The following is a 12839-nucleotide window of genomic DNA, read 5'->3' on the forward strand; positions in this document are numbered from 1 at the left end:
GGAATTCTTTTTCTACTGAAAAGCACTTTGGAGATGTGCAGAAAATTATCTGGCATCCTCTATATCCTATCCCAAGCTCTTTATCAACTTCTTAAGTATTATTTCCAGATTCCTTCCAAGAATAGCATTTAAGAGCAACACAGTGCCTCAGATTGGGAGACTGGAGCAGAGGAAACTTTAGATCTATTTAAGTCAAATTATATATAATTATATATGGATGAACTGGGAAATTATACACCTGTTATTTCCCCTGCCAAAAAAGAATTACTGGAACTGATTTGTGTAGCATGTCACTGCTGTAACAGTGTCCATCAAAAACACCACCAGGATGTTTGACTGCCTGAAGACAAGATGGTGGCTTTACACTGATCAGTTATGTCCAGCCATGGGATTATAGGACTTCCTCACCTTCAAAAAGTAACTGCTCACCTTAAAATGTAGTGTACCCAACACAGGAAAAGCCTCAGATGTATCACAGGACAGAACTCTGAGTTGTTAACACAGCAGAGAAAAAAAAAGAGTGAAATATGTGAAAAATTATGAGAAGCTTAGTGATAGCGCCGTGGTAGTTCTTTGTCTAGTTTAATAAAAATAGGACTAAAAAGAAACTGAATTGTGTTGTGCTATGTTTTGACTGATGTAGACAGAGCAAAATTAGCCCATACTTCAAAGTCATCATGGAAATGCAATTCCTGCACTCTAGAGAAGAAATCTGTTCATTGTGAATTTCACAATGTTTCAAGTTTCACAAGGAAAAAATCTAGCTCCTGGGAGTCTCATGACTACGTGACTGTTTTGCTTTCCTCCCTTCTTGCTCTCATAAACTCAAAGAAAAAGGTCTGAAAATATTAATCAATTGCATCTTATAAACAGTTATCCTTTTTCTTAGAAAATAAAAAGAATCCATGGCTTTGTGTGTCTGTACAAATATATATATACACACAGCCCCGGAGAAAGAGCTTAAAAATAATCACACTTCCGAAATATAATTGTATGGGGTTTGTCTCTTTCAATTGGCAATGTGCATTTGTCTCCTTGCTCTGATTCCTTTCCTGAACTATCCTCAGATTATGCATTCAAACTATGCAATCAACACTACACACAAGCTATCACTAATACATTTCACTGGTGATTAAAGAAAATTCCAGGAAGCGATTACAGAGGGGATATTTGTAAGGGCGGGTTTCAGCCTTGTGAGCCTGATCTTCCCAAGCGCCTTCCCTGAGCAAGAGAGAAGGCAATTGGGAGGTGATCACTGAGGCTCTTGCTTTGCCACTGACCTCCAGAGAAGCCCATGGCTCCCTGAGGTGAAATGAAGCCCAGGGAGATTTAGCTTCATTACACATTTAGCCTCTAGGAACAGAATCACAGAATGGTTTGGGTTGGAGGGGCCCTTAAATATCATGTAGTTAGAATAAAATTTATCTAGAAGCACCAAACCCTGGAAATAATGATAAAGCCAAATGCTGTAGTTCAGTGGAACACATCTCAGGCTGTCTCCTTCTAGAACCCAAGACCTGAGTCCAAGAGAAGGCAGCACACATTAATAATCTCCAGCTCACATGGGTTTCCCTATCTGTGCATGCATCTCATCTCTTTCTTTGCAATTATTTGGCTCGTGCTACTGCTTGCCTGAGGTAGTACAGTTGATTCTATGAAACTCCATAAATTGCATCCCCTATTTTCATGTACCTTTATTGACAGGAGTGGCAGTTGTGCACACAGGAGAATGGAAATCACTGGACCCTGAAGCAGGCACCTCAGGAAAGCTACTCCTAGGCTTTACCTCAGGGCTTTGGCAGAAGAGCATCCACTCACTGGTAGGAGATAGTGCCTTTAGGGTAGCTTAAACCACTTCTCAAATAAAATAAACTGTTGGACAAAAGTATCATTGGTTTTGGAACCTTGGATACTATGCATCATTTCAAAGTGTTCTCTCCCCCATTGCTGAATACTGGCACACCATTCACACTTTCATATGTGGATCAAGTTTGAATCAGGAAGGGCAAGATCTGGGCTTTGAGATCAGAAAGGCAGAAAGGATAAAGAGATGTGTAAATAGATGAATGGAGAATCAGTGGGATCACTTGAGATTATGTATTGGACAAGTTCTTGCTTACTCATGTTGAACTAAATCCAATCCAATACAATTTATCAGCCATCACCATGGCTTTTGGTTGAGTGCTTATGGGAAATTAATTGAATGTCTTGGTCTGGTTCCTATCAGACTTGTGTTCTTAGCAATATGACCACTAATTGTCAACTTTTTTTGGAAGCAAGAAACCAATGCCTGAACAAATCAGCTGCAGCTCAAGTGAAAGCATGGCTCTGTTTTTCACAGCTCCATAGCAAAAAAAGAATTTCAGCTCTCCAGATACTTAACCTGAAAAGGGGAAAACCCAAAGCAGCTGCAGAAGAGGATGGCTTTACACACTCCCCACTCACAGCACAGAACCTCAATACAAAACCACTCCATGTAGGACAGCCCTGGCTGTGCAAAATGACTGCAGTAGACATCGGATTATTCCTTGCTCTTGCCCATTCTCTGTGGTGCTCTCCCTGCTCCTCACTTCATTCTCTTCACCAGCTTCCCTGTGCTGGTTACACTCCCTTACCACAGCCCCTTACACACAGTCACAAAAGCCACTCTGGATGCTCTCAGGTGAATTATCTCAGGTCTGGCCACCAGATCAAGCCCACCCTGTCTTACGGCTGCGTGAAAGCTGTTACAGTTGTCAGATGCCTCCTGATCTAGACTCGGTTCAGCATCCCAGAAATCATTCCCAGAAATATCACTCATCAGAAGCCTGAGAATAAAGCAAAAGAAATGCCAAGAGTCTCTCCAAGCCTTGTAACACCAAGCCATAGCACCAACACATAATACCAAGCCATAATACATCCTTGGGATGGCATTGGGATTTCCACTGCTGCCAGTCTCCCTCAAGGTGACTTCACAGGAATACAAAGTAAGAAAAACATGAGATTTCTTCCCAGTTATGCTACACTTATGCTCTGTGAAGCCAGTTAAGGAAAGTCAGATGAACACTTTAAATCAAAACAAGTGAAAGAGTCCAACCACTTCCCTGCCTTCCCAAGAAGTGTGGTCAGCTGGCCAGAAACAGCAAAGCACAACTGTGCTCCAGCATGCCTCCTCTGCCTGCCTTCCTGAACCGTGGCTGGGAAAGAACAGGTACAGAAACAATATACAGGGACTGAGTGCTAAATTACTGGTGGAAAAGTACTTATCAGGAAGATCCATTTTAACATAGACAGTCTTCTAATTGTAATTTTTCCAAGCTTAGTCCAAGTTGTGAGGCAGAAAAAATTTGATCTGCTTGTTCTGTACACAAAACTGAAGTTCATTCTCCAGTGCACCACTATGCTCTTGTTTTAAACACATTAGAAATTACAGCATTAAAAAGAAAATGGTAAACACGAGGGGAGGATTCATTCCAGAATCAAGCTGCACTTGGTAATTTACAAGAACAGGCTTTACACAGGGACTAAGGATACTTGGCAAATTTCATCTTCTTTTTATAGAATGAGAGCACAGTCCCACATATATCTTAACCCGTGTGACCTCACAGGAAGGAATAAAGAATGACCTGTTCTTCATCCATTTGCTGTTGTTATTAAAACACTCGCTCTAGGCACGTGGGAGACGGGAGGGGGAGAAGCCAAACTCAACCCATTGTACCTCACACAGGATTTTTTGAAATCGCTGTAAGAACTCACAATGCGCAAAACCAAACAAAAGATAAATGCAAGAGCCAAAAATTAAAGACAAACAACGGACAGAGAGGAATTACTGCTGGGAGGAAAGGGACTGAAAGTGCTGATTAGAAATTTCTCAGCCCATCTCGAGGAGGGAGGAGGGGAGGGGAGGAAAGGGAACTAGAGCCTTCTCTTTCGTGCTCCCTTTTGTCTCCCTGCTTCTTCCCCATCTTGCACTCTGTCCTCTGGCCCCTCCACCTCCCAACCCCCACTCCTCTTCCCCAGAGTGGAGTGTACCACTCTGGCTGGATTAGGGCTCCTTACCTTGAGGCAGACCTTTCATTCCTCTGCACAGCCACTGAGGAGAGGAAAATCTCGAATCCATGTTTGCTAGCCCCCTCTTCCTTTTCCGTGCACACACGCACACACTCACACACCTTTGCTTATTTGCCTTCTCTCGGCTGTGAAAAAGGATAGCAGCACCTGATTTACGGCTGGGCAGCAGCGGCTGGAGGATGGAGGGGAGCAGGCAAGCACTGCCTGCCTCCATCCCTCAGCACACAGCTATGGATAACCTGTTGCCTGCCGGAAGCCTGTGCCAGCCAGCTCTCCACAGCACCGGCAGTCCTGTCTCAAAAGCACTAGAGGAAACTGGAAGGTCTTCCCACTGCAGCGGTACCTGGCTCTCTGCATTGACCCTGCGTGCTCCAAACAGTGCTCGCTGCCAGGAATCGTGAGCTGCCCTCCGTGGAAGGAGAAAAGTGTCAACAGCCCGGGCTTTTAGCTTGATAAAAAAGTCCTGATTAGCCTGACGTGTCCAGATAAAGAAGCTCTTTAAAAAGAGGGAGGAATGTAATGTCATGTTTAGCTACACCCTGAACTCCTTTGCCGGTCCTTGGGTGCTATTTATCAGCATGGCTTCTAGGAAAGGAGGGGCAGCCGTGGGTGCGCTGGCACTCCAGACCAACTCACTGAAGTGGGATACATTTGGAAGCAGCCAAATGGCAGGGAAGGAGGAAGGGAGAGAAGGGAGGAAGGATGAGCTGGAAGCTGCTGAAGCCCCAGATGAGGCCGTGAAACCCTGGAAGGGAGCAGTAGGCAGGCACCGGTGTTGAAGATGACTCAGAGTGAAAATGCAAGGAAAGGGGTGGGTGGGTGGTGGGAGAGAGGTGTTATGACTAAAAGCCGAATTTACTGCTTGTGAATACTAAATCTGAATAGGAAAAGGGAAGAGGCTGAGGTCTTTTTTGTGGGATACATAGGTGACAGTGGGAAATATATGCCACTTAACCCAAGTGTGTCTGTTTCTTCTTTCAGCTTGTAACCAGCCTGCCTGGCTAAGTCATCCTACTGCAGCTTTTCCTATAGCCTCCTGCTCCTGCCTGTGCCTGGCTGCTGCACCGGCTTACGGGAGGCAGATCTTGCCCCTGACCTGGCACGGCTTTCTCTTTCTCCCCGGTTCCCGCCTGCCCCGCCGCTCTCCCCCTGCTGTAATCCCTTCCCTCTCCTCTCCTCGCTGCCCAGCTCTCAGATCCAGCCCCTTTCCAGCTTGTCCCCCCTGCCCTCTCCCCATCCCTGAGCCCCCTCTGCTCGCCCCTCCGGCTCCCCTCCCCCTGCCCTAGGGGGGGCCTTGCGCGACCTTTTCGGGAGCCGGCGAGGCAAGCGCTGGGTGGCGAGCTGGGCTGGGGGATAATCCCGTCCTGAGCCCACTAAGGCCTGGGCCAGGTGCACCGTCACGGGGAAGGGCCCCTCGAATTCTGCCCCCCTGCAAGCCGGGGCAGAGGCAGGGCAGCCCCCTCCCCTCACACCTCTGTTGAGACGGCGTGTGCGGTCAGGACCCCGGGTAGAGGAGAAGTTCCTGCGATTGTTCCCGGCACGGCACGGCACGGGCGGGTGGCGGGAGCCGGGGATTTGTGGCCATCCCTCCCGCACCGCGGCCAAGGACACTCCGGCACCCCCGGGCCGGCTGCTCCTTCCCCGACACGGGCGCTCTCTCCCCCGAGGCGAGCGGGGCCCCGGGCGCCGCCGGGACCACGCGGAGAGAGCGCCGGGGCCCCTCGGACCTGCCCCGCGCCCCCGGCCGGGCGGGAGGCACCGGCTGCCCCCCGTCCCCAGCCCTCTCCGCCAAGTCTCCGCAAACTGCACCGCGGGACGCCCCCGAGCAGCTCCCGGCCCCAAGCCGGCTCCCTCCACAGCATCTCCCCGAATCTCCCCCCCCCATTTTCGCCCTCAGGAAAGCCGCGGAGCCCGGCGGGCCGGGCACGGCGTGGGGACGTCGGGGCCACCGAGCCCGCCGTGCCCCCGCCAGCGGCCCTACCTGCGAGCCACAGGAGGACGATCCATCCCAGGACGTGCCCATCCATCTTCCCAGTGGTCCAGGCGGCGCGGGGCGGCGGGAGAGGCGCGGGGGCGGCCCCGCTCGGGCAGCCGCCTCCCCGCAGAGCCGGCCGGGCTGGCGGAGCGGCCGCGCCGTGTGGCTCCGCTCCGCTCCTCCCCCGGGCCGGCTCCCCGAGGCCGCCCCCGCCGCTGTCCGGGCTCGGGCGGGGGGCGGCGGCGGGGAGGGGAGGGGGACGCGGCTTCCCGAAACTGCTTCGCTTCCCGCCCTCCCTGCCCCCGGCAAAGTAGCGTTTCGGCTGCCTGGTGCCGCTCCTCAGCCTGCGGGCACCCCGGCACGTTCCTCTGCAACTCCTTCGGACCCCGGCAGCCCCGCTTCTTAGCGGGGCTCTCACAACTTCTCGAGTAAGCGCCTAGAAATGTCCCCGCCGATGATATGCCCTCCCCAAATTAGCCAGATGGATACCTTGGGAAATGAGCGTAGACGGTTCCTGTTCTAAATTTCCCTGGGGTTTCCACTTCCAGCACGGGCACAGCAACTAATTACTGTAATTTTAGATAAAGGAGTATAATTTTAGGTGAGGAGGTGTCCTGGCTGTTAACCATGGGCAGCCGACTTGCGGGGTGTTAAGTTTATGTGCCAACATGATACTGGAAGGAGATGGGGATTTTTTTTGTTTGTTCCTGGTTTGTTGTGGGGACTTTTTTTTGTGAGAAAGGGGTCACACATAGCCTTAAATGACACTTTAGAATATTGATGTTGCTTAGAAATTAAATGGTCCTGGCCGCAGCAAACCCACGTGGATACACATTAACTGAACGTAAAACTTTTAAAGTTTCTGTGAAAACATAATAAGTCAGTGGAATTATTCATAGGCCTAAATAGCTGGCTAAAATAGCATCGTGCTTTCTTTTGTGGCTCTGCACCGGAGAGAAGCACCTTGCAAAATGGCACTCCCCATTCACAGCACCCAGCACAGCTTCCCTTTGAGTGTTGTTCATCCTCAGGCACTTTTCTTACCGGGTTTGGCTGGTGTTCGTAACCACAGCTGGGATGCTGCAGGCATCAGTGATCCATAGGAGAGATGGGAGTCGTCTCCAGCTTCGTCTCATCTGGAATCTGCCAAAAAACATAAACGATTCTGATTTTTCTAAAGCAAAGCGCTTGCTGTGTCCTGCTGCTAAAGGCAGGGTGCACAGGGACGCCTGCAGGAAATCTGTACAAGCTGTCTACATTCCAGCAGGTGTTTTCCAGTTGCTTGTAGATTTCTCATCATTTTGCCTTTCAGACTGAACTTCTCGACAGGCAAGACAAGCTTTTCTTAAAAACGGCGAATGAGAAAAGATCAATAATTTCTGAAGGAGAAACCAAATCAGCATGCTTGCTGTGATAAAAGATGTGTTGAAACATCTTTGGTTGTTTTCAGACAGGTGTAGTCCCTCTGTTAGTACAGTTAAAACGGAATTAAGCAAAGAGACAATCCCTAGGCAGTTATCTGGTTTTAAGTGTTTTATTTGGAGCTATTCTATGTTATTTAAAAATATTTTTTCACATGGAAGTTTATTTTTACTCAGCATTGCTTTAAAAAAAATACACACCCACCCCAATCAGTGTCCTGATGTTCCTCTGACTTGATACATAATGAATTTAACTATTTTGCAGTACTAGCTAAAAGTTACCATTAAGAAGTCCCTGTTACACTAAATAATGAATATACGTGCAGCAGTGCTGTTCTCCCTCAGCACACAGATCTGACACCCCACTGCCTTCCTGCATACTTGCAGGTGGAAGACAAAGTAGAAACTCTCATTAGGGCCACAAATTCAGCCTCCAGCAGTGTGTGGTTCCAGAACATTCAGATGGAACTGTAACACTTTGCATCATCTCAGGGCCTGCCTCACCCCTGTTACCTATCTACAGGATACAGTCCATGAAAGTGTGTATGGGTTGAACTAAGACTCCTAAAAGGTAAATACAAAGCTATTTTTCTCTCCTTCCCATAACCATTTTTCCTGATAACCCTCAAAATTTCAAGTGAAATCCTGGTTCCTTGCCTTTTTGTAACTAAGCTGGCCAGGATTGTGATCCAGAGTTTCCTGAGACAATGTTGATGTTGATATTATCTCATCTGTTCAACACTGGGAGCAGTACAATCCCTTATGCGTCACTATTGTTAGCTACTACAGGGGATTTTTTTTTTTGCTATTTTTTTTTTTTTTAATCTACTCCAGCTTTTGCAAATAAATTTGGCATTCAGCACTTTTGCTAAACTTTTGACTCACAACAAAGGAAGGAAAGATTTTCAATAGAAGGAAGCACCATTGTTTCGCATGTAACGTTGGATTTATATCTGCTTTGAAATTCTCATAAACTTACTCTAGGGTCCTTTCTCATTTAACATGAGCTGTCATTTGTATACATCCACCTAAGATGGATGCCCAGGCCCTGAATAGATGTTCCAGATCTCTGCAGACCTTTGATCTCAAGATTGCAACATCTGAGCTGGCTTAATAGTTAATGTTGGGATGTTGTCTTTCCTTTTAGCCCGAGACAGAAAGCTGCAGGACTGCAGTTAGCCCCACTTCACCTTCAAACGGTGGGGAAATTCCTACGCAATTAGCCAGATGGCTTCAAGCCACAGCCAGCAGGGATTCTCTTTCCTTTGAAAAACAACCCACTGGTGGACTTAAACCTTCATCTCCCTCAGTCACTTGACAACCTTGACACCGGATGAGCAAATTCCCGGCGTTTGCCCTGGGTAATTCAGTCCCAGGCAGAATCGGAGGAATACCACACTGCAACATTGTTTGATTCCACTGCTGATACCGTGACTCCACTTGAAGGAGGTCTCTAAGCGATGGGATCATGAACAAATTCAGCCCAACAATGGGGAAACAAACAAACTAATTTTTTACTCATGCTGTAGCAGCTGGTGGCTCTTTTCTCTCCTTGCCAAGTACTTCATTCCTCCCTCCCTCGTCTCCTCTTCCAGTATCAGTCTTTTGTGGTCGTTTCCTCTGCTGATGCGCAGAGTCAGCTTTTTAAGCTACCGCCCCGTGGAACGATTTACACCAGCACCTCGGTCAGAATGCCCCATCTCGGCAGCATCCCTGAAAAGCCACTCTGCTGCATGAAGATTTTCATGCCGCTCAGCCCCCTGGATTTCCCTGGTAGAAATTTCCATAGAAACAGTGATCTGAACATCTTTTCTGGGATGCCATGCTAGACTGAGCCATTAGACACCGCTCTCTTGATTTAGTGCTGAGATCAACACGTCACAGAACTTACTGGGTGACACACCATCAGTTCATAGCATTTAGTGAGTCCTTTCAGATAGCTACTAAGTAAAACTTCCTAGTTTCCCGTGCTACACTGTGATCTCCTATTAATCCTTGATAGCTTCACAGCAAGACATTGTTGAAATATATTCACTCTCTGTGTTGTTTTTTTCCAAGCTGCCTGGCTACATCTGATAGCACAATAATACAGAGCTTTTACGTCCCATTAACATCAGGAATAGTGATATGTATATATAAACTGCTACTGTTTTTTAATCATGGTGTTTGTACCAAGAAATGTTTAGAATATTTATTGGAGAAATTTGGCTTTCTCACTACAATGAACCTTCAGGTCTGTAATTTAAATTCAGCATTAGGAAGAACCCAAGAGAACAGCATCCTCCTATAGTATTTACTACTCCGTGTAAATAATCTATGCTCCTCCTGACTCCGTTTTAGACACCAAAAATCACAGTATGCCTTTACAGAGTAAACCTGAAATTTTAATTTAAAACACTAATGGCATGTCAGCAATAACGTTTTGTGAAGTTATCATACAGGCAGAGATCACAAGTCAATCACCCCAGCTCACCATCTTCTTTGTGTCACTCTAGGCAAAAATATAAAATAGGACAAACTCTGCTTGCATATCTACAGATAACATAGGAGGTGTTAAATCCTCTAAGGTTTTGGCTGTAGAGGAACTGTGGGCAGCACAAATACCTTCAGGGACTTGGAGTTCACAGCCTGGACTTTTGTGACTGTCCAGTCCAGCCTTCCCAATAAAATAGGCCACATCACTTTGCCACACTACATCGATTAGTTTGAACTACAGCCTGTATGTTACAAAAACGAATCACAGATTACTTTGGGTGGGAAGGGACCTCACCCTGCCCCTAATTTAATCTAACTTCACTTTCTAGTACGGCCAAGCCAGAGGGCAAGGCACACTTAAGGCATTTCTGAAGAGGTAATGCCAGGCCGTGATCAAAGCACCCTTAACATCCTCTCTGGAAGTTCAACAGACTGTTAGTTTGCTAACTAACTTTTAGCAGGCCCAGCTGCTAAAAGTATGAAAGCTGAAGTATTACAGCATCATCATCCCTGCTTAATATTTATTTATCCTTCCAGGGATGATCCTGTTAGTCCTCTTGATGTAGCATCATATAGAGAACTCCTCTTTGGTCGATATCCCACTCACCTATTCCTTCAAGCTTTGTATTTTTTGCAAGTAACTGTGATGACAACATGTTTTGCTGAAAGCTACTAACAAGTATTTAGTAGTATGCAGCCAAGAAACAACCTAAGATAGATCTTAATAAAACGTTTGATAACAATTCCTCATTTAAAATTACATTTTGAGACACCTTAAGCTAATGCTTTAACCAGGGACTGGATGGTCTTTGTATCATAAATCTGTATCCTTGATTCAGTGTTGTGTGGTCGAGTCACATGCTTCACATGTCTGGATGCATTACCTTTAGTAACCACACTTAATATCTTTTTGATGCAATTACAAACCAATGTGACAGAATGTATTTGCTGCAAACCCATGTTGATTGGCATTAATTACGTTACTTCTCTTTAATTCATTATTGAAGCAAATCCTGTATCAGTGATTCTATTCTTTTGCCTGGGATCCCTGTCAGTCTAACAGGTCTGTAATTACTCAGGTCATCCTACTTAGGGCCAGATCCAAAACAAGACTGGAAAATTTTGGTACCTAATATTTAGAACTCAAATCTAAAGAAAAACCTCATTCAGCAGTAGAATGGGACTGAATGCACACATGTACTGTCAAACTTGCCTAAAGGCTTACAGTTTTCCTTCTCTGCATACCCAGAGAACAGAGATATCTAACAAACACCCAGGGCACGGCTTTCATACATTTGGGGTGTCACAGCCATCTCCTTGTTTTCTGCCTGAAAACCTGGCCTGTTCTGATGTTAAGGATTTCCCAGACTTTGTCCAGGATACTTGGAACAACGTGGTGGTTTCACTGGAGCCATGGCATTAAAGATGTTTGAAAGCCATGGCTCAGAGGGGGTGCAGCTGTAGCACACGTGGGCAGCTGGTTGCCCTGTACCAGGTTTAGTGGTCCTGGGATGTGCTGCTCAGCAGGGTTACAGCACTTGCCCAGCAGGTCCCGTGCACCCCACAATTCCATGACCTGCTGCACTGCAACCCCCAACACAAATGCTACCATTTCTGGCAAGAAGACAGAAGCGTTATCAGCGCTCATTTGAGTTCCCTGAGAAACCTGGAAGGAAGGTGCTGATACCACCCATGAGGCCTGGTCCGGGACATTCACAATAAGTCCAACACTCTGCAAAACCCTGCACGGGAACAAGGCAAGGTGAGTTCTTGTAAAAAGGCCTCCTGACCCCTTAGATGTACCAAGTTACATCCTTGATCACATAGGTGAGGTGCAAAGCACCCTGCACTCTTGCAGTCATGGCGCTGTGCAAAAAGAAGCCTAAGATTCACTAAGTCAAAAGGCCAAAAAAAGAAAGCTGGCTGCTGTAGCCGACTGGTTAAATCATTCACCTGGGGAAGGGAAGCTGCAGGCTCTCATCCCTGAGATGTTTATGCATTTCGTGTGAAACAATAATAATTACTGGTCTATACTTTGTATCATTCTCCACAGAATTTGTAGGTTTTAAAATCTCCGTAACCAGGCTGAGAAAGAAATCAGCCGTGAGATTGTGTGACAAAAGCTTGTCTCCAAAGCACACAAAGGCGTGCAGAGCGACAATGGCACTTCAATGGCTGGTAGCCCAACTAACACACTGCCCTGGCTCCTCCCACATCCATCACAAAAGCTCGTCAATGGCCCATTTTCACTAGTCCAGAGAAACACAGGGACACAGTGGCAGATGGGAACCCTAAGATAGGAACTCAGAATAAAGGCAAACCACTCCGGGCTCTTCCCAGGGCTGTCCCAGGAAAGCCCCGGCCCCAGGGTACAGCCTGGAGCCTATCAAGATGCGTCAAGAGCACAGCCAACTTTCGGACGGAGGGGGACTGCATCCTACAGATTTAGGACTCATTAGGGGATGCAAGGGAAGAGCATTCCAGGATTGCATGGGACTGCTCGTGGGATGCTTAGGGAAAGAATCAAAGTAAAGAAAGGGAGAGAGCTAGGCGATTTGGGAAGGAACAAGTAAGGGAAATAGATGGATAAGGCAAAAGAAAGAGCCAGTTGTGTGTGAAGAGTTTGCTGGGTGATGGGCTTATCTGCCATGCACACCCTCTCCCTTTCTTCTTATTAAATTCCTTTGTAGCTTTATTCTGAGTGAACAGCTCTCTGTTTTGGGTGTGTCCACGTGTATGGGGGTCTGGTGCCAGCCTCCAGTCATGCCGTGGGTGGGAGAGTCTGTGTGCCTGGGTGACAGCGCCTGGACACACAGGAGTAAGTCGATTTAAATGCCAGCACCTGGAGGGGGACTGCAGGCATAGGGGCCTGCAGTGTCCCCGGGGCCAGGAGCTGGGATGAGGGACAGTCTGGGTGC

The 12839-nt window shown here is 47.2% G+C and overlaps 1 protein-coding gene across 4 annotated transcripts in view; it reads right to left on the minus strand.

Annotated features, from left to right (window-relative positions):
* ILDR2 (immunoglobulin like domain containing receptor 2) overlaps positions 1-6325 on the minus strand; it is a 45707-nt gene extending 39382 nt beyond the window's left edge. The window contains exon 1 of one of the 4 annotated variants that reach the window (XM_063419270.1): positions 6032-6325. In XM_063419270.1, the coding sequence (XP_063275340.1) occupies positions 6032-6077 (46 nt within the window). In that variant the 5' untranslated portion in view covers positions 6078-6325. Of the gene's footprint in view, positions 1-4038; positions 4379-6031 lie in introns of those variants that run through there. The other 3 variants (XM_063419271.1, XM_063419268.1, XM_063419269.1) reach the window with 3 other exon arrangements.
* Between the last annotated feature and the right edge of the window lie 6514 nt (positions 6326-12839).

Source organism: Prinia subflava, chromosome 25 (genome assembly GCF_021018805.1).
Source record: "Prinia subflava isolate CZ2003 ecotype Zambia chromosome 25, Cam_Psub_1.2, whole genome shotgun sequence".
Classification (NCBI taxonomy): Eukaryota; Metazoa; Chordata; class Aves; order Passeriformes; family Cisticolidae; genus Prinia; species Prinia subflava.